The sequence below is a fragment of the Ursus arctos genome, unplaced genomic scaffold (assembly GCF_023065955.2).
Source record: "Ursus arctos isolate Adak ecotype North America unplaced genomic scaffold, UrsArc2.0 scaffold_13, whole genome shotgun sequence".
Classification (NCBI taxonomy): domain Eukaryota; kingdom Metazoa; phylum Chordata; class Mammalia; order Carnivora; family Ursidae; genus Ursus; species Ursus arctos.
Window position 1 is genome coordinate 38,583,339 of NW_026622797.1, and position 23,059 is coordinate 38,606,397.

Sequence of the window (23,059 nt, forward strand, 5' to 3'; positions counted from 1 at the left end):
TTTGACCCACTGCAGGTTCACTATAGTTTATGGAGTGAGAGCTTCTTTTTACTGTGAAATTCCTCCAGGACACATGGAGTCCTTTTTTTCCTTTTACCAGTTTGGAGAACTCATAGCCATTATCTCTTCAAATATTATCTCTTCATTTTTTCCTTCTGCTGAGTATTAATATGTTAGGTATTCACACCTTTTCTTCTTTCAAGATCTCTTTCAAATTTTTCATCTCCTCATTTCTCTATGCTGTATTTAGTGTAATTTGATCAGTTTTAACATACGTTCACTATTTCTTCAGCTCTATATCGTATTTATTTAACTCATCCAGTGAGATTTTATATAATTTGTATTTTTATTTATAATAGTTACTTTTCAAGTCTTACTGGTTATTTTCATAATCTCCTATTCCTTGGTCTTATTTTTGAATTCATATTTTATTTAAAACATTTCATATCTATATTAAAGTTTGAGCATAAAAATTTCAGTATCTGAAGTACTTTGTTATGTAAAGTTGTTTATTATTTCTTCAGACTCCCCCTCAAGACGGTTTTCTTTCTTTCTGTGATTAGAACTTTTATTATGAGCTCATACTCATTTTCATTTAAATGAATCTTTCTTTGTCTCTATTGTCCCTGTCCTGCTCAACTTTTATTCCACTCCTAGCAGTTTCTTACCATTTGTGGGGTCCTGTCCTGGAAGTGAGCCCTGGCTCGTAGGTGTCCCAAGGTCACAGGTACTTGACGGTACCTGCACTCAGACCTCATGGTGAACCCTTTATGCTCACCTGCTCTTGAACTGGGCAAAGCCCCTCCCAGTTTCAGCTGATGATCTCAAGTTGTCATTACTCACTTTTCAGGAAATACCTACTGGCTGTTTGGGGGTTCCATGTTTGGAGTGTCCCTCAGGCTCCCTATTGTCTCCCTCTGCTTCCTGTCCTACAAACACTAATACCTGGTAGGTTTTGACTATTTGTTTGTTCCAACCCACGTGCATTTTAGGGTTCATTTCATATTGTTATAAATATTGTTCATGGGTCTCACTCTCTGTTTTTACAAGGGGATTTGGAAGAGATTTAAATACCGCGTTGTTGCTGTCTTTTCAGAATCCCCAGAGGCGGTTATATTTTCATCCCACCATCCTTGGCTTTGCAAAGGCTCACAGCCTCTGTGCCCCCAGTTTGCTCCTTGCACACTTGGTTTCTGAGTTGCAGTTTTAATATATGCACTTGTCCACAGGGTGACCTACCCTTTCATGTATCAGCGGGCTTTCTTTTTCCTGCTCTCAGGGCAGATAGGAGGATTCTGGAGGGTTCCTTTACCTTCTCTGAGCCCAGCACTGCAACAAAAAGTATGATTTTATAGCTAATATTGTCCATCATTTTATCAGTTAGAATTAGAGTCCATTAGTTGCTTTTTTAATGTTATCCACAAATCTTGTTTTAACAAGATTTGTGCCTTACTTGTCTAAGTTAAAAAGTGAAACTCCGATGTCCTAGTTTCTGGCAGTTGTATAGAATTTGTTATTAAAACTTTAGATAATCCTTAATCATAGAATCCTAAATTTCATCTTCTTTAAAACAAATCCATCTCAGTTAATACATATAATGCACAAACCTTTGATAAAGAAAAATATACCTTCTTATAGCATTTAGTTTAAAGCTTATTTCAGCATATATATTTTTTCCTAAAAATGATCATTTTATACAATGACTGACTTTTGTTTTGTTTTGTTTTGTTTTGTTTTGTTTTGTTTTGTTTTGTTTTGCTGGGGGACCCTTGTTGGGGTGGAATATTACTGGAGATCACTTGCTGGAATGGAATGCTGATGAATACTAACATCAATGCAGTATTTGTTAAAAATAAATTATCACCAAATCCATGATAGAAATACAGAAGTCATCATAGGTTAGTGGCTGATAACAGGGAAACTGGTTTATAAGCTGTGTAAACTTGGGAAAGCTACATAACATCTCTGTGCTTGGTAGCCTAATTTTTAAAATGTGGATAATAATAATATTACCTCATAGAAATTTGGGGGAGATTAAATAAGATAAAATAGTAGGTGCATAAGTAATAATCAGTGTCTAATAAGTGATTTATTAATTGGCATCCATGAGGGCGATGATGATAATGATGGTGACTGTAATGATTATGGCAGGCTGTGTTACTTTTCCTAGTTAGGAACAGGTTTCTAAGCTTTTGTGTCAAATTGGATAACACGATAAGATAAAATCATAGTGAGAAAAAACATCTTATTCATTTTGGGGTGGATTTAAAACAATCCCACCTTTTAGAGCAAGGGTGATTATGCTCGTGGAAATTTTGCTTCAGGAGAAAACAAAAAATGGAGCAGTAACTTGGCTCAAGCCTCGAACTAGGTACAAGCTGTTGTGCTTACCTCCTCTGATCACTTCTTTTGCTGGACGTCAGAGAAAGTCTGTGTAGAAGGCACATTTGGTGAAATGTTTGTCACTGTTGATTATTCGTCTTTGGGTACCAGCAATGTGGCCTCCTTCATTTATTGATGATGTTAAGTTGCTCTGACATTGCCCTCAAGACAGTTGTGTCTTATCCTCAGACTGACAGGACAGACACTCAGAGAGGATTGCATACGTTTATTGAACACCCTCGGCTTCGCTGTGTGCAAACTTCCCAATGTGAACTGTCTGCATTCTTTATTACCCCCTGAGGTCAATCTCAAGAATTCTGTGGAGACTGCTCAGTGTAGCAGTTAACTTTCTTTAAAACTCATGATCATTTTAAAAAAAATAGTATAGAGGAGATTTTCACACCTGAAAACGAAAATAAACTGGCTATCAGCTGCTGCTTTGAACTACCATGGATTCTTCTGATTTCTTGAAGATATGTTAACTCTCAGAATGTAATATTCCATCAAACCATTTACACATAATTCAGCAAATCAATTGAGAAAATAATTTAAAGCTTTTGGTATTTCTATAGAGACAAAGTGATGCAGTGAATTAGATAAAATAAGAGGAGCAAAAATGAAAAAAAAAAATCCATGCAAAGTTACTTTGTGTCAATGCTCTAGGATCCCAGCTGTTTACCTGTAAGTATTTCTTGAAAATCTGCACAAATCACTATAGATTGCTAGTAGAAATAAACACGCAGTAACCGCTGGTACACATGCATGCATTATTTAGATAGTTTTTATTTATTTATCACGCTTGCTAAGAGTACACAGAGCAGGCTGGCCACTACACAGGAAATGTTATCTTTAACCAGAAAAATAAAATTCACAATCTACGCCATCAATGTGGATTCCTTGAAATTTTTCTTCTCTCCAAATTACAATGTCTTTTAACCTTTTCCATTATTTTACCCACCCTTACGCTCCCATGCTCAGAAGGGGAAGCATTGCTTCTCAGCCGAGATTTATCACTCCGTGTTTCTCCTTGACCCCGTCCCTTCTTGCCTCCCCCTACGTTGGCTCCCTCCATCCTGCATCTTCAGTTCTTGCTCTAAGAAACCCTCCTCCCATCACCTGCAAACATCTTCAAACTATTCTCTCATATGAAATTTTCCTTGTGCCTTCTGCTTCCTGAAGTACTTTTGCTTTCATTCACAATCACGCTTCTGAAATAAGTCTCCCACCAATTCTTTAGGCAACCTGAGTATTGCCCTCCAACATTTTCCTCAAGTAACACGCTTAAAGCTCAACCCAGACATCGTAATTGTTGAGCTTAATTACCTTTCTCACTTCTCCCCAGTCTCTGTTGCACTCAATGTTGTTGGTCTCTCGTCCTTTTTGAAATGTTTTCCTCTCTTGGTTTTCATAATATCGGACTCTTCTTTTCATATTTGTTTAGTGTGGGCTTCTGCTGCTTTTTCTTTTTCCAGAGGATTAATTCTTTCCTCTCAGCTCTCTTTCCTTCTCTTCACACTCTTTCTCAGCGGGTCATCCCACCTTGCTATCCACCTCTTTGTGGATAAGACCCCAAATTGTTCTGAAGCCTAACCTGCCTTATCAGCTCTAGCTCCACATTTTCAACTCCCGGCTTCACCTTTTGTCTGCACAGGTTCACGGCTGACCTTCCTATCGTACCTTCCTTCTGTCTCCTATCCCTCAACCCCAGCAAATCCTAAAGGGAATAGCCATATGATTTCCATTCTTCAGTCACTTGGACCTAAAACTTCAAGTTCCACTTTGACTAATCACCACTCTTTGTCTCTGGCTCTAATTCAGTTCTCAGGTCATGTTAGCTCCTCTGAACCATTGCAGTGACTTTCCAGCCTGTCCCTTTCTGATTTCTGTCATCCCATTTCATGTCTACAACATAGATTAAGTTTTCCAAAACTTCAAATTGATGGGGCCATTTATACAATAAGTGTTCAATATTTCCTCATGATGAATTTACAGTACATTCTACATTTCTTAGCGTGAGGGTCTAAAGCCTCTACGATCCAGTCTTAAACTACATTTTAAATCTTTTTTCTGTAATTATTGTCTACACCTTTGGGAGTTATCAAACCAATTCAACTTTCCATGTTCCTGATTTTCCTCCATCCTTCGATCCTGTCATTCCTTTTTCCTGGATTTTTCTTCCCATTCCTGGTCATATGATCCTTCACAGTCCATCTCCAGGTCATCATGATTCTTCAAGGCCCACCTCCCACAAGATAGCTTCCAGAAAATTTCTTTGATCTCTGTAGGAGGAAGTGACCGTTCCACCATTGAAAACATCTCACACTATTTTGAGGATTGTCATATACTGCCTTTCAACCCGTAATATCTTTTATCTGTTTGGATACTGGTTCTTTTTCTCTGCTTGACTGCAAATTACTTCCAGGTAGCATTGTACTTTTGGTTTTTCCAGGGCACATAACAAAGTGCTCTGAGAGTAGAGATAGAAAGTTTAGTTGAAAGAGTAAGGTTCTAGAAGTTCTAGAAAATTAGCTTTATACCTTCTTTTACTACTTTAAAAATGCGTTGTTTAACACATTTTAAATTCCCTGAGTCTCAGTGTTCTCTTGGAAAATGAGGATATTCCGCCTATTTCTTCGTGTATTGTGAGACTTAAGTGAAAACATATGTAAAGTACCTAGTAGAGCACCTGCACAGAAAAAGAGCTCATTGTAGTCATTGTTGCTGAAATTTCCTAAATGAATAAGCTACAAGAAAACTTTAAGGTAATATACACTTTGTAAAACTAAACTGATCTTTTTAAAAATATTTTTTAATTTTGACATTTTTATATTATTTTTTCTTTAACTGTTTACTTTTTCTTTGCTGTTTTCAATTAAAGATAAGCATTTTTTTTATTTTTTTATTTTTTGCTGCTACATACATTGCTCTTATTTACTTTAAGTTCCCTTAGAAAATGTTTGTATTTTGGTCTTTTATTTTGTTTTGAATTTTACTTCCAGTGTAGTTAACACACAGAGTAATATTAATTTCAGGTGTACAGTATAGTGATTCAACAATTCTATACATTACTCAGTGCTCATCATGATATGTGTACTCTTTTTTTTTTAAACATTCATGTATTTATTTGAGAGAGAAGGAATGAGAGCACACATGTGAGTGGGGGAAGGGGCAGAGAGAGAAAATCTTCAAGCAGACGCCCCACTGAGTGTGACACCTGACTCAACGTGGGGCTTGATCGCAAGCCACCCAGGTGCCCCACATCTTGATAAGTGTACTCTTAATTCCCATCACCAATTTCACCCATCGCCCCACCTCCTCTCTGGTAGCCATCAGTTTGTTCTCTATAGTTAAGAGTCAGTTTCTTAGGGACGCCTGGGTGGCTCAATCAGTTAAGTGTCTGCCTTTGGCTCAGGTCACCATCCCAGGGTCCTGGGATCGAGCCCCATTTTTGGGCCCTCTGCTCAGCAGAGTCTGCTTTCTCCCTCTGCCTCTCCCCCCAGGTTGTACGCTCTTGATGGTGGTGAATAATTTTTTTAATGTATTGTTGGATTCGGTTTGCTAATTTTTTGTTTTTGTTTTTGTTTTTTTGCTAGTTTTTTTTTGAGTATTTTGCATCTATTTTCACCAAAGATATTGGCCTGTGGTTCTCGTGTGTGTGTGTGTGTGTGTGTGTGTGTGTGTGTGTGTGTGTTGTGTCTATCTGGCTGTAGTATCAGGGTAATACTGGATTCATAAAATGAATTTGAAAGTTTCCTTTTCTCTTCTATTTTTTGGAATAGTACAAGAAGATTAGGGATTACCTCTTTTTTAAATGTTTGGTAGAATTCACCTGTGGAGCCCGTCTGGTCCTGGACTTTTGGTTGTTGGGAGTTTTTTGATTACTGATTCAGTTTCAGATATTTTTATATTATAAACACATAAGATACATCATAAAACATGCATGATGAATTAAACCTTCTATATGAAGAAGGAACTGAGATTCCAACAACCTTTAAAAACCACTGTAAATATATTTTTCTAATTAATATGCATATGTGTGATAATGATGTTAAATTTATTCCGGTTATCCAGATTTAGGAGGGATAGTTTTAATACAGAAAAAAGAAGAAAGGGAGAGAAAGCAAGCAAGCAAGAAATTGATATCTAACCCTAAATCTAAAAATTTCACATTCACTGTATATTTCAAATTAGTTTAAAATTTTTCTTTTAATGCAAAATTAGCATTAGTTATTTGAGAAATGGTTGCTATTGTATGTAATAATTTTTCCATAAAATAAAAAAATAGCTGGAAATACAATCAGTTGTTTCCTTTATAATAATTCTTATTTTGAAGAATCTAGTTTTGGTTTGTCTCTATCCTGCTTATATTTGCATTGTTTTACTTGTTTCTGTGTCAGAGAAATAAGATAAGTTTTTTTTCCTCAAAAGATAACTTTTACTGTCTTGTTTTCTCAAATATTTTGACTTGTTATTGGTTTATATGGCTAATGAACTTTTTTTTTTTAATAATTACCTTTCCTTTTGACAGGTTTATGTTTAATTATTTCCTTTGGTAATATGTTGGTTATTTCATAGAGATAGAATTCTTCATCTAGAGTAGCATTTCTCAATGTAATAGTCTTTGGGTCTCTAAGATCCCCAAAATCCTCTCAGGTGGTCTGAAACATTTTACGTATTAATAGTTGGCCATTACTTACCTTTGTTACTCTCATTTTTTTCACCAGTATACAGTGGAATTCTCCAAAGGCTAAATGGCACGTGAGACCATCATTGCTCTTATGACTAAGGAGTTGTTTGCTTGAGGATCCTTGTGTTTAAAAAAAAATGTCTATTTTAATTTCTATTACATTAATTATCAATAGATACAACCCACATAAACAAATGTTCTTTGGGGTCCTTAATTCTTTAAGATTGTAAAGGGTTTCTGTAACCAAAAATTTGAGAACTACCATTATGGAGAATAAGACATGGAACCAAGATAAGATTGCTTGTTGAGAATAATAAATCAATAATTTTTGGTATAAAATTTGCTAATTCATATATCAAGTCCATGTATTTAAAAATATATGTAAGGGCACCTGGGTGGCTCAGTCGGTTAGATGTCTGCCTTTGGCTGAGGTCATGATCCTAGAGTCCTGGGATTGAGCCCCACATCAGGCTCCCTGCTCCAGGGGGAGCCTGCTTCTCCCTCTCCCTCTGCTATTCCCCCTGCTTGTGCTCTCTCGCTCTCTCTCTGTCTTGTCAAATAAATAAATAAAATCTTTTTAAAAAATGAAAATACATGCAATTATACACCATACCTATCATTGAACTGAGACTAGACTCCACATTTTTTCATGTTCTTAGTATTCCCCTTCAGTCAAATTTTAATTAGTGTTCATTTCAATGCTATATAAATATATACCCACATATATTAATATATATCCATATATATTTGTATGTTATATAAACACACACACACACACACACACACACACACACACACACACACACACAGAGTCTCCTTAATGCCAACATATTGGCTGTCTAAGTTATATCTGTTTTCAGCCTGTTAGAACCAAGGCTACCCTCGACTCCATGCAGACACAGACTTATCTCCTGAACTTTCCTAAGGTCCCATCCTGCTCTGACTCTCTTTTTGATGCATGGCTGGAGATCAGACTTGGAGCTCAACAAATACTTTCAGGCAAAGGAAAAAGAGAATTTCTGATTTTTTTTTTCAGGGCATTACACTCAGTCACAGAATACACATTTATGTTTATAAATTTATATACATATATTTAAGTATTGGAACAGACACTTAGGTGAAATGAGGCACATTGTGGAATTGAGACAAAGAAGAAATCCCTTCAGTTAATGAGAAGATCCAAGCACTACTTGAAAATACAAAATTTAGACCTCTTTATCATGATAATTTTATTGTTTTCATAAACTAATAGTTCTCTAAGAACCCCTGTGTCTGTAGCCTTAATTCAATAAGTATAAAAGAGCTATACAAAAGCCAGACTTTGACGTCAAAATGTTTAAAAGATTGAAACGGTAGCCACGCAGACAAGACCTCCCATGTGACTCTGTTACAGGAGAGATGTCTGAATTTGATAAGAGAATGGATTCATTAATACTTGTGATTCCTTTTGAATCTAAGTTTTTATTTTTAATATAAGTTTCTATATGAGTAAAGGATGGAGTCTACAATTTGAAAGTCAGGATAATACTTTCATTCTTAATTGTTTGGAATCTGATTGCCTAAATTACAGTGTTTCGGCAAACAGAACAGATATATTTTCCTCTTCATTGTCATTATCATTTTCAACTACAGCTAAGTAACTCTTCTATTCATACGCTCTGAAGGAGAATGGATTGTTGGAAGAGGGACAGTCCTTCATCTCTGCTCTGCACAAGTTCATGGTCCGTGCAGCCAGCAGTGTAATGCGTACGTTCTAGGGTCAGAGAGAACTGGGTTTAGGAGGCCATCCTCAAGGGGGAGAATGGCACAGTGATTCATAACGCAACCTCTAGAACCAGAATGCCTGAGTCTGAATCCCAGTTTTCCCCACTAACTAGCTCTGGGAACTGAGTCTGTAGCTTTCAATTGTCCTACCCACAAAATGGGACCAGTAATAGTATCTTCTTCGCAGATTTCCCAAGGAGGTGAAATATGTTATTATTCATAAAGTGCTTAAAACAGTGGCTGGCACATACCAGGTATACTATTTGGGAAAAAAATGTAAATCCTCATTCAAGTGGCTCTGATCCAGGTAGATTGTAGTGTTTGGTCCAGTCCTGCCACTTAACTCACTCTGTGACCTTGGACAGTACTTAACCCCTCTCTGCCCCATCTGTACAGGAGATTTAAAGCAAGAGCACCTACCTCACAAAGGAGTTGTCAGAATTGAATGTCCTAACACACATGAAATAATAAGGCACAACAGATGGTGTCAAGAAATATTGAATATCATTGCTGTCATTAAAAGTGACCTCTCAACTCACTCAGTTTTGCCTATTAACTCAATGCATGTCACTTCTAAACTTTTCCAGACATCCTGCCTTCTGTCTTTCTTCCTATTAGACATTCGCAATTTCATGACCAGCCAACGCCACAACTGAACTCCTAGAAAATTAAACTTTTCATGATCCCCAGCTAATGAGTGCCTCCTGGAATTTCCTTGTTGCTGGGAAGGGCACCACTGTCTTCCTCCAAACTCAAAAAATGCATGATGCTATCCCTTATTATATTAAGCTTTTGCATTCACATGTGTTCCATCCCATTCAACTCTACCTACAAAGCATCATTTACACTCAACTTCTTCAGTGACTTCTAGTCACAGAAATCATTGTTTCTATGTTGATTATTAAAATACATTCCCAATTTCTTTCTCTGAATCCATTCTCTCATATTTTGGTCTTGTTATTTTTACAAAGTACATTAAAATATGATTTCCCTCAAGAATACTTTTTAAATGAAAAGATACCATTTATTAAGGGATATGTGCAGAAAATAAAATTCATTGTGCTCTAGAATTGTACAAGGTATACAAATCATTTTAAAAAAATCAGTGTCCTAATAGCTGTGATGTTTCAATGATAAGATATGGGTAATTCTTCCTTCCCTTCCCTTTCACAAGATGCGGGTACACTCAGCTTATCACAGAACCCCAAGGCCTCTAATTCATCATCTGATTCTGCTTCCCGGTCATTGTCCTTAGGCTTAGGAACCTTTGTCAGTCCTGTTTGGCTTGGAGACCACACTGTCCAGCTCAGAGACTTCTAAGGCAACAAATATCAAATTATTCACTTTTAGCAGCTTAGAATGTTTATTTTTCAGACTCAAGTGTGGTATCTGCACCGATCTGACCCTAAAAGCTGACGAAAGTAAAACATCACGTTCCTTATTCTTATGCAAATTTAACAAAAGATTGAAACACCTCTCCTATTCAACTCCAAAGTTGGATGTGGCTGTCATATATCGATATTTCTTGACTTTTTCCACATCTCAAGTATATTTCCTCAGGCAAACCTTCCAACGGAAAAAAAAGAAAAAAGTAAAAATAAATTAGACTTCTTTCATGAAATATTTTTCCTGATCGTCCCTTCCAAAAAAGCAAGTCAGTCCTTAAAATTCCATTGGCACATGTTGATACTTCTTTTGTGGTAATGACTATACCTTTTTAGAGTCAAGTATTTGTTTTATTCAAACCACCACTCACCTAATCAATGCACAAGTTATAAAAGTAAATGAACTGTAAGTATGCTATTTCTTTTTTGTATTCTAAGCAGTGACCATCACAGTACATTCATTACTCCTAGTTCAGTAAATTTCTGTTGCTGTGAAGTTGCATTCACAGAGACTGCATCGCTATAGCAACTGCCCCAGGCTTGCAGTTTGCCTTCTTGTGTCTCTGTTTTCCCTGTTAGCCTGAGAATTGACATGTGACTCACTTCTTACCAGCTTTCATCATTCGTAGCTAGTTTATGCTGGGTCAGAATACAGAATTTGGAAAAGAGAAGCTAAGGTTTTTATTCTACCCATATTTATTTCTCCAGGGATAACAAATGGATCCAGAGAATAAGTATCTTAGTCTTAAGTGTGCTATAATCTACAAAAATAAAATCTATATTTCTCGTGTACAAGAACCTGGCATTATTTTATTTTTATAAACATTGTCCATAGAAATTAGCAGATTCTCGCTACAAGGTGAAAATATAGGTATCATTTGACCCTTCTAAGAACTCTGACATCATTTTTAAAATACCATTATAAAGTTATTTCAAAATATCATGTACCCAATTTATACCTTTTCTTTATTCATAGCTGCTAACTGGGCAGTTTAAGACCATGGTTATTTAATCCAATATTTAATTGTGTTAAGCTTACATTGAAATATTTCTAAACCAATCAGGTTGAAATTTTAATAATTCGCTGCAGTGAACCAAGCGGATGGTCCAGTCCACAGTTAAGTGACACTGTCAAGGGCAGGAGCAAGGGATGCTTAGATTGAGGAGGTTATGAATGCCCTGAACTAGGTTCCTGAATGAAGTGAAGCCGGTTTGCAACCAACATACGTGTGACCCAGATGTAGAGAGGAAGCTGTGGCCAGAGCTGGAGTGGTTCTTGCCCGGTTTAAACTCTGCTCCAGCCTGACAAGGAAAAAAAAAAAGCTGTTTTTGGGTTTCTGTCTTTGCCTCTGAGTCCTGATGTGACTTTTTCCCCAAGGTTGTTAATTAAAAAAATAAAATTTTAAATAAATAGTTTAAAAATAGTCACTGCAAAAAAATGTTAGTAATTTCATTTCTTTTCCCCATTTTGCTCTTTTACATAATAACATCTCTTCCTAAAGGTCACATTTCTTTCTTGCTAAAGAAAATTTGCATTCTGACCTATTTTATCCCTTCTCTATTTATTAGTGAGCAGCTGGTATGCAAAATCTGGATAAATGGTAGAAAACCAACCCTCTTCAGATCATTACGAATGCTAAAAAGTTCATGTGAATATTTAAAGATCATTTAATTGTATTGTGTTAGAATTATTTCTGACTTAAGATTCCTTCCACATTATTCTATATGTGCCTGTACACAAAACACCAAGTAATTCACATAATGTACCTTAAGAGTCATTGTTTATGTATTGAGCTTTGGTTCAAATTTTAATGTCTTTTAATGGCCTCTATAATTGTCAAAAGACTAAATCTAATCAGTCCACTAATAAAATATGTGGGTGGATATTTTTCTCAGGATCCAGCTTGTGGATATGAAGCTATTTACCTCAAGTTTCCTAAATTCCAGAAGCACCAGTGGTTTGGGGAAGGAGATTTAGGAGTCAGAGAGGACAGGCGTGTTTGGGAGTCACTGCCGGCCCTTCTTTCCATAGTCAGCCTTTGCCAGACTGCTGACCACAGCCCGGCATGGTATCCATTTCCTCCCCACCTTCTCACGGTCAGAGATGTTGCCTTGTTTGTCTGGAAGTTTTTGTTCATAGTGACACTAGATGCTGAGTTCATAGAGTAAGATATCCTATGACTCAAAAATCTTTAAATATGAAATTTCCTCTTTGGGAAATCTGGAAAATAGACTGTAGATTGATGTGTCCTTTCTTTACTCTCTAGGAGAAGATTTGGAAGATGTATCAGCTTCAAAGAAAGCTAAAGGTGAGCTTGTGATCTTCAGTGTATTTACGAATTTTCTCTTAAGGCTACATGTAATGTTTTGTCTGTTTTATTAAACTATTCTTGATCTAGTCCTCAGCTTTTCCTAAGTAATGTTTAGATGGTAGGCCTGTCTTTCAAACAAACAGCTGTTTTACATTATTTGGGGGAAAAAAAAATACATATATATATATGCATATCTGCACATACTGAAGGCAGTCGTTGGACATGGGTTTATTTAAAAGTAATTATTAGATGCATTTATTGTCCAGTCTGCTTACAGGAACAATATTTCAAAATTATCATCTCACCAAGAATTGTGAGGAAGCTATTTGACAGGAAGAGGACCACATAAGTGTTCAAAGATGAAGTTGATGTATTTTTTTGAAAGTTTTTATTTATTTATCTGAGAAAGAGAGAGAGCAGACTCGCATGAGCAAGGGGGAGGGGCAGAGGGAGAGGGAGAAGCAGACTCCCCACCCAGCAGGAAGCCTGACATGGGGCTGGATCCCAGGACCCTGAGATCATGACCTGAACCAAAGGCAGACACTTAACTGACTGGGCCACCCAGGCACCCCTGACATATTTTGATTAAGAAATTTTGAAAGAATTTGCCTATACTAACAGCAATGACATAGAGAAAGGAAGGAAGGGAGGGAGGGAGGAAGGCAAGACGAGCCTCAGAAAAATATGCCACAACCAGATGCATAATCTTGAGCAAGTCTTTTCAGGACTAAATTTCTTTATCTGTATTGTAAAGGTTTCAACTAATTTGATGTGTGTGTGTGTGTGTGTGTGTGTGTGTGTGTTCCCTGAAGGGTTTCCTGGCTCTCTAGTTTGGCTTGTTATATAATAGATATTTTCTATTCTGCTTCCAAACTTTCTTGTACATAATAGAGCTTACCTAAGAGTTGTTCTTGCCATGAAAATATAAGTACTATAGCAGTGCCCAGAATTGATTAACAGTGTAGAAAACAGTGCTTTGAGGAAAGACACAAGGGAATGGACATCTGAGGCTTATGAAATGATTTATACTTGTCCTAAGATACGTTTTTGAATACTGAATTTTTAGATTTTTTTAAAAGTTGAATTATTAAAAACAACAACTCTTAATATGTTTTTGACTTCTAGACCATTGCTGAGATTCTCAAACTATTTTATATATGATTCTTCTGACAATCTTTTAGAATGGCATAAATCTGGGTTGGAGCCTAACAACTACCTTTGTATCAGTCTCCAAGTAATAGTGAAACTCTTGGTATGTGGATCACACTTTGAGAAGAAAGGTCCTTGAACTCGTTTAGAACTTGATGAAATCTAAAACCTACCTTTGGATGAAAGACACACATACACACACACATCTCCGTAACATTTCACAGTTTTACAGGAAACCCCCTCCCAAAGCCCAAATATAGACACCAGTTAAGAATTTCTAACTTAGATCAAAAACTAAGGATGTACTCTATGGTGACTAACATAACATAATAAAAAATTATTATTAAAAAAAAAAAAGAACTTCTAACTTAGAGAAAGAGGTCTGAATAGATAGCTTTAATTTCTCCAGCACTAGATAAATACATGGTGTGTATCCCTACAGCAGAAAAATCCTTGAGCCAGACGAGAAAAGGAAGGATACAGGACACCAGTCTGCTGATATTCTTTCTTGGCAAGAGTGATCACTAAAAACTTAAGTCCCTCAAAAATTCAGAATGATTTTGACTGAAATATTCATCCTGTAGCCAGCTCACTCTTACCCTATTATAACTCCGAACATCAAAGACCTCTTCCAAGAAAGGAATGTGTGTCAACTAGCTTTCCTCCACTAACATCCAGCACATCAGGACCAGTTTTCCTATTTGAACAGTTGCCTGTCAAACACACATTCTTTTCTTCCACTGGCTCCTCTTCCACCACTGGTTCTTACCTATAAAATGGTATAGTGAGAGATTGAGCAGAATCTGCATAAAAACCTAGTGTATATGATAAGGAGGGCATTAACTCCTGTTTCTTTCATATCGTGCACCCGTTTAGACATTTTCAGTTCCCTACATATTTGCACACATTACTTACTTTCATGTTTTTGTACCCACTAGAAGCTGAAGATGTGTCTTCCACTAAGAGGCAAAAAAGTAAGTTTGTAATTACATTAAAACTATGCAATCATTCTATCTTAAAGGTATTAAGTATAAATTGAGTCTTTAAGACTCTTAAGACCAGTATTAGAAGAAAAAGATGTTTAGCACAGACACGAAGAATAACATTAAAATAGGTCATTTATATTTTGAAAAGAAGTTCACCACTTTTTGTGTCAGGCAAGAAGCACGTATTTGGACGAATTACAAAGTGCTGACTGGGGCGGCAGTTTGGCAAAATGTTCCACACGGCTCCGATCCTGAGCGCTCTCACCGAACCTCTGCTTAAATGTGTGTTCTTGTCTGCTTTGTAATGAGACAGCTGAAGTGATAAGCTAAACTTTTTATATCAAAAAGAAAAAAAATGTAGAAATGGGACTCAGCAATTCAGTTGCGTAGAAACTCACTTCTAAGACCGAAAGTCCTTTTTGGTTTTTCCAGATACATGGCAGGCTCTTCATATTCAATCTTCGGGATAGTTGATTTTAGAATACAATCACCATTCATTTGCAGTTACAAAATTCAATATCCAAGATTCTCATTATTCTGGTACTTCCAAATTAGACATTTTTCTTCAGATGGTAAAGCAATCCATTTTACATTCACATTTGCATTAAAGTCATTGCTGGGCAGACCAAAGGAAGCAATGTTTGAAATAGGTATGACAAGTTTGTTTCACATAATGATTTTGGTTTTTTAATTTTTTTAGATTTTATTTATTCTTTTGAGAGAGAGAGAAAAAGGGAACACGAGAGGTGGGGCAGAGGGAGAGGGAGAAACAGGCTCCCTGCTAAGCAGGGAGCCCTATGTGGGCTAGATCCCGGGACCCTGAGATCATGACCTGAGCCAAAGGCAGGTGCTTAACCAACTGAGCCACCCATCATTTAAGAAATGATTTTAAAGTAAAGAATGGACATTTTCTGAGAAAATGACATCAATAACGTTCTCTGGATTCTAAATATTTCCTTAATGTATTTCTGCAGGAAATTATGAAAATGCCCACTACAATAGCAAATGCCTCCTGTTCTGCATTAATAGTTGATTCATTGAACAAATATTAAGTGCCTACTATGTTTCAAGGTCTGTGTTAGATGCTGGGACCATTGCAGCAGGCAAAGGAGATAGTCATTATAACCCCTCATACCATCATCTTGTGAGAAATGTGGGGAAATAAGCAGTCTTAACAACACTTTTCAATATTATTGCAAAACCTGTAAAATTAAACTGGGCATATTTCTGGTTTAAACTGTAGTTTCCTAATTGTTAATCTACTGGTAATAAATTTGTGGCTATGTCACATAAACAGCTGAAGTCTTTTATTTTATCAATATTAAAACATAATTCAAAAAAAACCATCATACAAAAAGATAGGTGGATTATATCAATGTCAAGTTTCTGTTTGGAATATCATACTATAGTTTTGCAAAGATGTCACCATTGTGGGGAAACTGGGTGAAGGATATATGGGAATCTCTCTGTATTATTTCCTACAACTGCATGCAACTCTGTAGTGATTTCAAAATTAAAAGTTTAAATGAGAATAAATGAATGAATAAATCAATTCAATATTTTTAATAAAAAAATTATCAAATGTTTAAGTTCAATTGGGGGATTTACTGTAGAAAAACAATATTTCCTATTTTCATCTTACTATAAAGTAGTTCTATAGTCTGATATTCCTGAATCTGTTATATAAGCTCTAAGATTTGCAACTATAGCGATATTTTCATTAACAGCTTATCAACATCAATTAAGTAGATGTGTCAGAACTGTGCCCATGTCTGGTAGGGTTCAGCTGGAAGGTAGCCTGTCTCTGCTGGACTCCCGCTATTAGCCCTGGGGCTGCCATTCCTTTTGGTGCAGCCCAGCTTTATTGCCATCCCTGTCAGTAGCCCATCAAACCCCCAAGCACTCATGACCTCGGGGGTGGGGGCAGGTTGTGTTGCTGCCTCTCTCTGAAGCTAGCACTAAATAATAATAGTAATAATAATAATAATAATTCTGGATGAGTTGAAGTAGAAAGGAAAGAACTAAATTCAAGATTTCTCCAAACTACTTTCATCACTGAGAACGAGTGATTCCAAGTCAGCTGACACCCAGAGAGATGAAATCAAAATAATCCCTTGTTGCTTCCTTCAGCTGCTTTCTACCCATGCTTTGCTTTATTCTGCTTCATAAACCCTTAGGCTCATATGGATTTGGCCAACGTCACCATAATCCACGTAGCAGTTGCTTCAATGGTCATTCTCTTTCCTGGCCATCAGTAAAAAGTGGTTTGTTAATAGAAGGCAAATAGATAAAATGGAAAACACTGAAGAGTCAGTAAGTGCCCGTGATTGTTTGGAGAAGCTCAAGTCACCATCTCTTAACAAAGCTGCTACCTGGGAGCACGAGGAGCGTTGGCAGCTCAAGCTCATACCCATGGCACTACATACACTGCCTTGCTTGTCTTTAACACCTCTGGGGTGCTTGCTGCTCTGGCTGCAGAGCTGCTACCTGGAAGCATTGAGAAAAAGTAACTATGCCATCGCAGGAGAGCACTTGCCTACAGAGTAAGGGCAAATGGAAAACCTCAAGACTCTAGGAACCACAAGGCTCTCTGTGGTTTTATTAAAACACTGAAAGAAAACAAAAAGTCAGTTACTTTGCATATTGATAAGCTCATGTGTTAAAATCGGTTACTATGTAACAGTTTTTCTGAGTGTGGTGCACAGCAATAGATTCCTATCACCTAAGTACTTTGACTTTCTGTGCCAGATCATTTTTATTATCACTTACTAAGGGCTTATTATGTGCCAGGAAAGATTTCAAGTGCTTCACATTTATTTACTGATTTAATGTCCACAACATTTCTAGGAAGTTTTTGCTATTGTTTTGATTTTACTCGTGAGGAATCCAAGACAATGGTTTATTAACTTTCTAGTTATCGTCAAGGCTATGTAGCTGAAGAAGCCATGTCCACCTACATCGTACGATCTGTGTTTCACTTTTGTTCCTGTTTGTATTCTGCTTGTTTTAACAAGTTATCGTGCTCTATTCCATAGGCCCCATCAGTTTCTTCCAATGTGTCTACTTGGATGGATACAATGGCTATGGATTTCAGTTTCCTGTCACTCCTGCACACCATCCTGGAGAGAGCTCTGACCGACCAAGTTCTCCAGGACAGAAGCAACAAGGACAGTAGACACACACACAGGGCCCTTACAAGTGCTTCAAGACTTTGAAAATAGGATCTTCTGTTTGTCTGCAGTGGCATAGACAATTGAAATCATGAATCTGGGGAATTTCTCTAAAAATGTTTTACTCTTCTGCCTGGTCTAGAGAGAAAGCGTGGGCAAAGGGATTGAATGATAAGCAAACGTTGAAATATCTGGCATTCAAGAATCTGTTATTTGTGTTTGTTGCTAGGCGTGGATGCTTATATTTTTCTATTTCTACTCACTGTAGGGTTACTCACAGGTTAATTTAAAGTTTACTTAATAATGGTCTTTTAAACATAATTGACACAATGACAAAATGGAATTCCGATTTCAGTTAGGTACATTTCTAAATGACAACACAGACTCTGCTTTCAGTTTAAAGAGTACAGGAGCTTATGCAAAAGTCCTCTTTATCATGTAAACGTAGTCTGCCCACTAAGTTGATGTTGAATAGTTTAATTTTATTTACGTCTCTTTCAATTTTAGTTGTGGTAATGCTCTAAGAATGGATAATAGTTGCACCAAAGAGTCTGTTAAGTTCCTTGTGATGCTCTGTCAGATAGAATTCAAAATATCTCTGAACTTTGGACATGGTAAGATGGGGTAGAAATGTTATCTCTAAGATTTGTCTTGAATTACAATTAGGACATTCACTTCTGTAGAAATATACCATCCAGTTAGGCAGGTCTGGTGAATCATTTGTTTAAAATAAAAGCAAATGAGATGTAGCATTTTCAGATTTCTCCAGACTAATGCCCTAATGAAAATATCACCTGGGTGAAATTTTAGATCAATCACTAAATTTGGGTGACAGATGCAGAAGTATTTCATTTCACCTTAATAGGATCATTCTGTGCAATTAAATAGGTTTTCTTTCTAAAAAAAAAAAAATACATGTATATGTAAATATATAAATGAATGTCATCGAAATCAAAGAAATGCATTTTAACCATAAATGCTTCATGAGATGTCTTACTTGTTTTTTAGGTGAGTGGTTATCAGTGCCAATGAAATGAATGACAATCTTTAACTTACTTGATGATACATCACTGGGAATGACTATTTTGATTTTGTCATCTTTTTGTCTCCTGGTGATACGAACACTTATGTTCTTTACCACATTTTTCTATCAATGTTAAAAGTTATGCCACTGTGACCTTTATCATGTTTACAGTTGCAACTCAACTTATGACAAATTAACTCAGGAAATAAGTTATCCTTTCTGGAATTGTAATTACCGTCTGGTGGTGTAGCCAGAGCCAATACTAGTCAAGTGACTGATTTATTTTCAAGGACTGCAACTAAGTTCTTTAAGTCCAGTTTAGAACACTGTTTTACTAAAACATGATGCTAGAACATCAGTAACACATTCAGAATCAATAATGGATTTTCAGTGACTTTGGTGAAAAGAGTTGGTCTCAGGCACATGCTAGTGTGTGCCAACTCACGCCACAAAAGCCAACTTTATAATGAACCAAGATTAATGACACTCTTTTGGGGGGACCTGCAGCGTGTAACTTCAGGACTGACAAGATGGTATCATCTTGCAAAGCTCCTTCATGTAGCAATGGAAACACGTGGGTAGGACAGTGGATAAAGTTTACTGCTCAACTGCTCCTACAGCTTGTCCAATTTAATGAAGAAGGGCAAATGTGGCAGTTGTTTAGATCTCAGAGAATGGTTTATCCATTCTTTCATTCAATGGATATTTATTGAGTACTTACTCTGTCTAGGGCACTATGTTAGGCATGGGACTGTGTAAGAAAAATATCAGAAATGTATTGTATTCCCAATGCTGTCCTGACACAATGTGTGCCCTTGGAAAACTTCCTAAATGGACTATGCTTGTTTCCCTATGTGTGAAATAGGGAGCGAGACAAACAACCTGATACCTCACAGATGTACTGTGGACAATGTATCTTAATACAAATACGACATCAAAATAAATTTCTGAAATAATACTTTTGGATGTGGCACTAATTTTTCCTCTGAGTGCTTTTCTTCATTGTATCATTGTTTGTTTCACTGTCATTATAAAAACTAATAAAAAGTAAAAATGACAATTTATTGTAATTGGAATTTAAACAAACCAATTAAGATGTAAACAACATTAATTATGATTGTTAAGATTTATCCGCTCAAAGTTACAATGATGCTAGCACTTGGAAAACATTAACTAAACTCTCATCTGTTTGAATGATTCCATCAAATAAAGTATTTCTAGTCCTTTCAAGTTTGTGCTTTACATTTTATTTTTATTTTTTTTTTAAGATTTTATTTATTTATTTGACAGAGATAGAGACAGCCAGCGAGAGAGGGAACACAAGCAGGGGGAGTGGGAGAGGAAGAAGCAGGCTCATAGCGGAAGAGCCTGATGTGGGGCTCGATCCCAGAACGCCGGGATCACGCCCTGAGCTGAAGGCAGACGCTTAACCGCTGTGCCACCCAGGCGCCCCTGTGCTTTACATTTTAAAAGGAAAAGATAAATGGTTGGGTTAAAAGTTTTTATCTTTAATAAGGCGTTCACAATTCATGTCCTGTTGGAATATGTAAGCATTTAATAATTGTTTCAGTCCTCCATTTTGTCCAATTAGTATGCACTACCCATCCCAATCATCTGCTCTTCCTCAAACTTCACTTCCTCTTAATAGATGATGGTCTGTAGAAAATTAGTAACTACCTAATGTTTTTATTTATGTTTAGTTTTTGTAAAGTCTGATAAATCGTCATTCAAAAGGGACAGGTCTTTTTCAGAATAATTCCCATGGAAAACCCCTGTATCCCTGTAAAAAATCCTCATAGAAATTTTTGAAAACTGAAACTATATTTCCTGGTGTTATTTTACTGGAAAAAGGCAAAGAGAATAATGAATGTTATTTCTGATAGAAATCTCAGGGACCATCTAGCTCGCCTGGCACATCAAGAAAATAAACCTAATCCCTAGAGAAATGCATACATTTGCTCAAAGTCACTGCCTGCTTCAAACCCTAGAACCTTGGTCTGCTTGCTCCTAAATGCCTTTAACTACATCCTCAGTGAGATCTTTCCAGCATCTCAAAATCCAGGTTTTGAATTATAATCAGTGTCGGATATGTAACCCTATGTGGAAAGACTTGCTTTTTCTTATACGAGAGCTGAGAAGGAACATAAGAGGGATTCACACTCACTTGCTTTAGAGATACAGAAAAGGAATCTCAGAGAGGTTAGGCGACATGCCAGAGTCACATTGCTAGAAGTAGCAGAACCCGACCCAAAACTCAAGTGCTCTGTTTTCTGATCCACTGCATATTTACTCTGCATGAATCCATATGATGTCTCCACCATTATAAGCTTCCCTCTGTAATTTGCAAATTCATTAAAGCATGGAAACTCAGCATAGCTTTCCAGAAATTGGCCTCCTGACATTGCTCTACTCTACCCCTTTCAGGCTTATATTACTGCTATCCTGTACCTTTTCCCCTTGTTAATCCTGTATGCCCATAAAACATTAAGACATTCCTGTAGATGTTTTCTCTTGTGTACAAAAATAAAGAGTTTCATTTTCCCATACTATTTAACTGTTGTGAGTCACTGGAAGACCCCAAATATTTACCCCAAATAAAAAGAAAACAAAAAACAACTCTCTTTAAATTAATCATGACTCATCCAAAGATGTGAGTTAAAATAAAAACATATGCTTTCCAAAACACATTTACACTCTAAAGGAAAGCTCAGAATAAATAATGATGTGAATTAGTGCTTATTAATATTTAAGTCATACAAATTCCAGTAAGAAGCACATGTTAGCAAATAATAATAGCAAAGAAGGAAATTCTTGGTTTCTTACACAGTCACGTTCAGCTCCTGGTCACGCACACCTTGCAAGATTGTCAGTTCCCATGTCCATGCTCTGTGGTAACCTTTCAGCAAGAACTAACTGCTTGCATCAAGTCAGTAGTGCATTTTATTTTTTTCCCTACCACATCCAAACACTTAACAGGGGTATGTATACTTCCTGCCTCTGAGCAGAGTAGCCAGGCCAGATGTGTTTTCAGAATAAATGTGCTGGGGTAGAGCTGGACTAGGGGACTAGTGGACCTCAAGCTTGAGGTCAGATTCTAATTCTAGCAGTACTTCCGGTAATTTATCTTCTCGTTCCTCAATTCTTCATCTCTAAATAAAAATAAAGTTCCTGTAGCACAAAGACATTCATCTTTGGTGAGGAAAGTTACGGGGAAGCACCATGTAAAGGGATATTATTGCTAAGACCTTTCAAATTCCCGTCCAATTTTGTTATTATGGTTCCAATGGGTATATCAGACCCTGAAGCCCGAGTGTTGCTAAGCTGCATAAGCCAAAGCAGCAGATGAAAGTCAGACCCACATGAACCAACCACAAAAAGGGAAACATTGCCACTGGCAAAAATAATTTTGTTTTAGAAAAATTCCACTACTTTGCATCATTTTCATGCAGTTACTATAAATCAATGACCACAAACTATCCTTCAAATGATTGAATCAGAACACACAGCACTTGTAATATGTCTGTGGAAAAGCGGTACTCTGAATGGAAATCTGAGATGGAACTCTAAGTGACTCATGAACCCCACCGGAAACATGGCCATGGAATTGAACATTCCATAAAAGGCATGACAGTGTTCCAGCAATATAAGTTAGGCAGTGTGAAAATAAATACTAAGTGTTGTATCTCAAAACATTTACATACGTCTTTGCTTAGGGAAGAAGCATCTCTCTCTCATGTCCAGAACTCAATGGCAAATTTGTATATATTTGATGCCATTAGGGACAGTGTTGGAACAATCTGAATGGAAGGTGCGTTCTGTCCAAAGAAGGCAATACTTTACAGAAAAGAAAAGACAACTCTGAATTTGAGCAATTTTGAGGAACAAATGTAGCTAATAAATAATTCAACTGTTTTCATCTTTGGAGCATGTATGTATGAAAAAATATTTTTAAAATTGGGAATATATTAACCTTGTTCAAAGTCAAAATGGTGTTAAAGGTATACACGGAAAGTGTCATCTCATCCCAACCTTGTTGGCTCAGTTCCCCATCCACTTCTCTACTTCCTACAACTAATCACATTTATAGATTCTTTTGTACCCATCCCATGCAATTTCAAATGAAAACAAATATATATTCTCATGTTGTTACTTTCTTACACAAATACTACATGTCATAAACATCATCCTGTACCTTCCTTT

General features: G+C 36.7%; 1 protein-coding gene across 29 annotated transcripts in view; it reads left to right on the top strand.

The window, feature by feature from the left end:
• Positions 1 to 20,089, top strand: part of TRDN (triadin) — a 362,517-nt gene extending 342,428 nt beyond the window's left edge. For 21 of the 29 annotated variants that reach the window (XM_057311074.1, XM_057311076.1, XM_057311086.1 and 18 more), the window contains 3 exons: positions 12,486 to 12,527; positions 14,618 to 14,653; positions 17,701 to 20,089. In XM_057311074.1, coding sequence (XP_057167057.1) covers positions 12,486 to 12,527; positions 14,618 to 14,653; positions 17,701 to 17,840 — 218 coding nt within the window. In that variant the 3' untranslated portion in view covers positions 17,841 to 20,089. The remainder of the gene's footprint in view (positions 1 to 12,485; positions 12,528 to 14,617; positions 14,654 to 17,700) is intronic. The other 8 variants (XM_057311078.1, XM_057311080.1, XM_057311079.1 and 5 more) reach the window with 1 other exon arrangement.
• Positions 20,090 to 23,059: the final 2,970 nt, after the last annotated feature.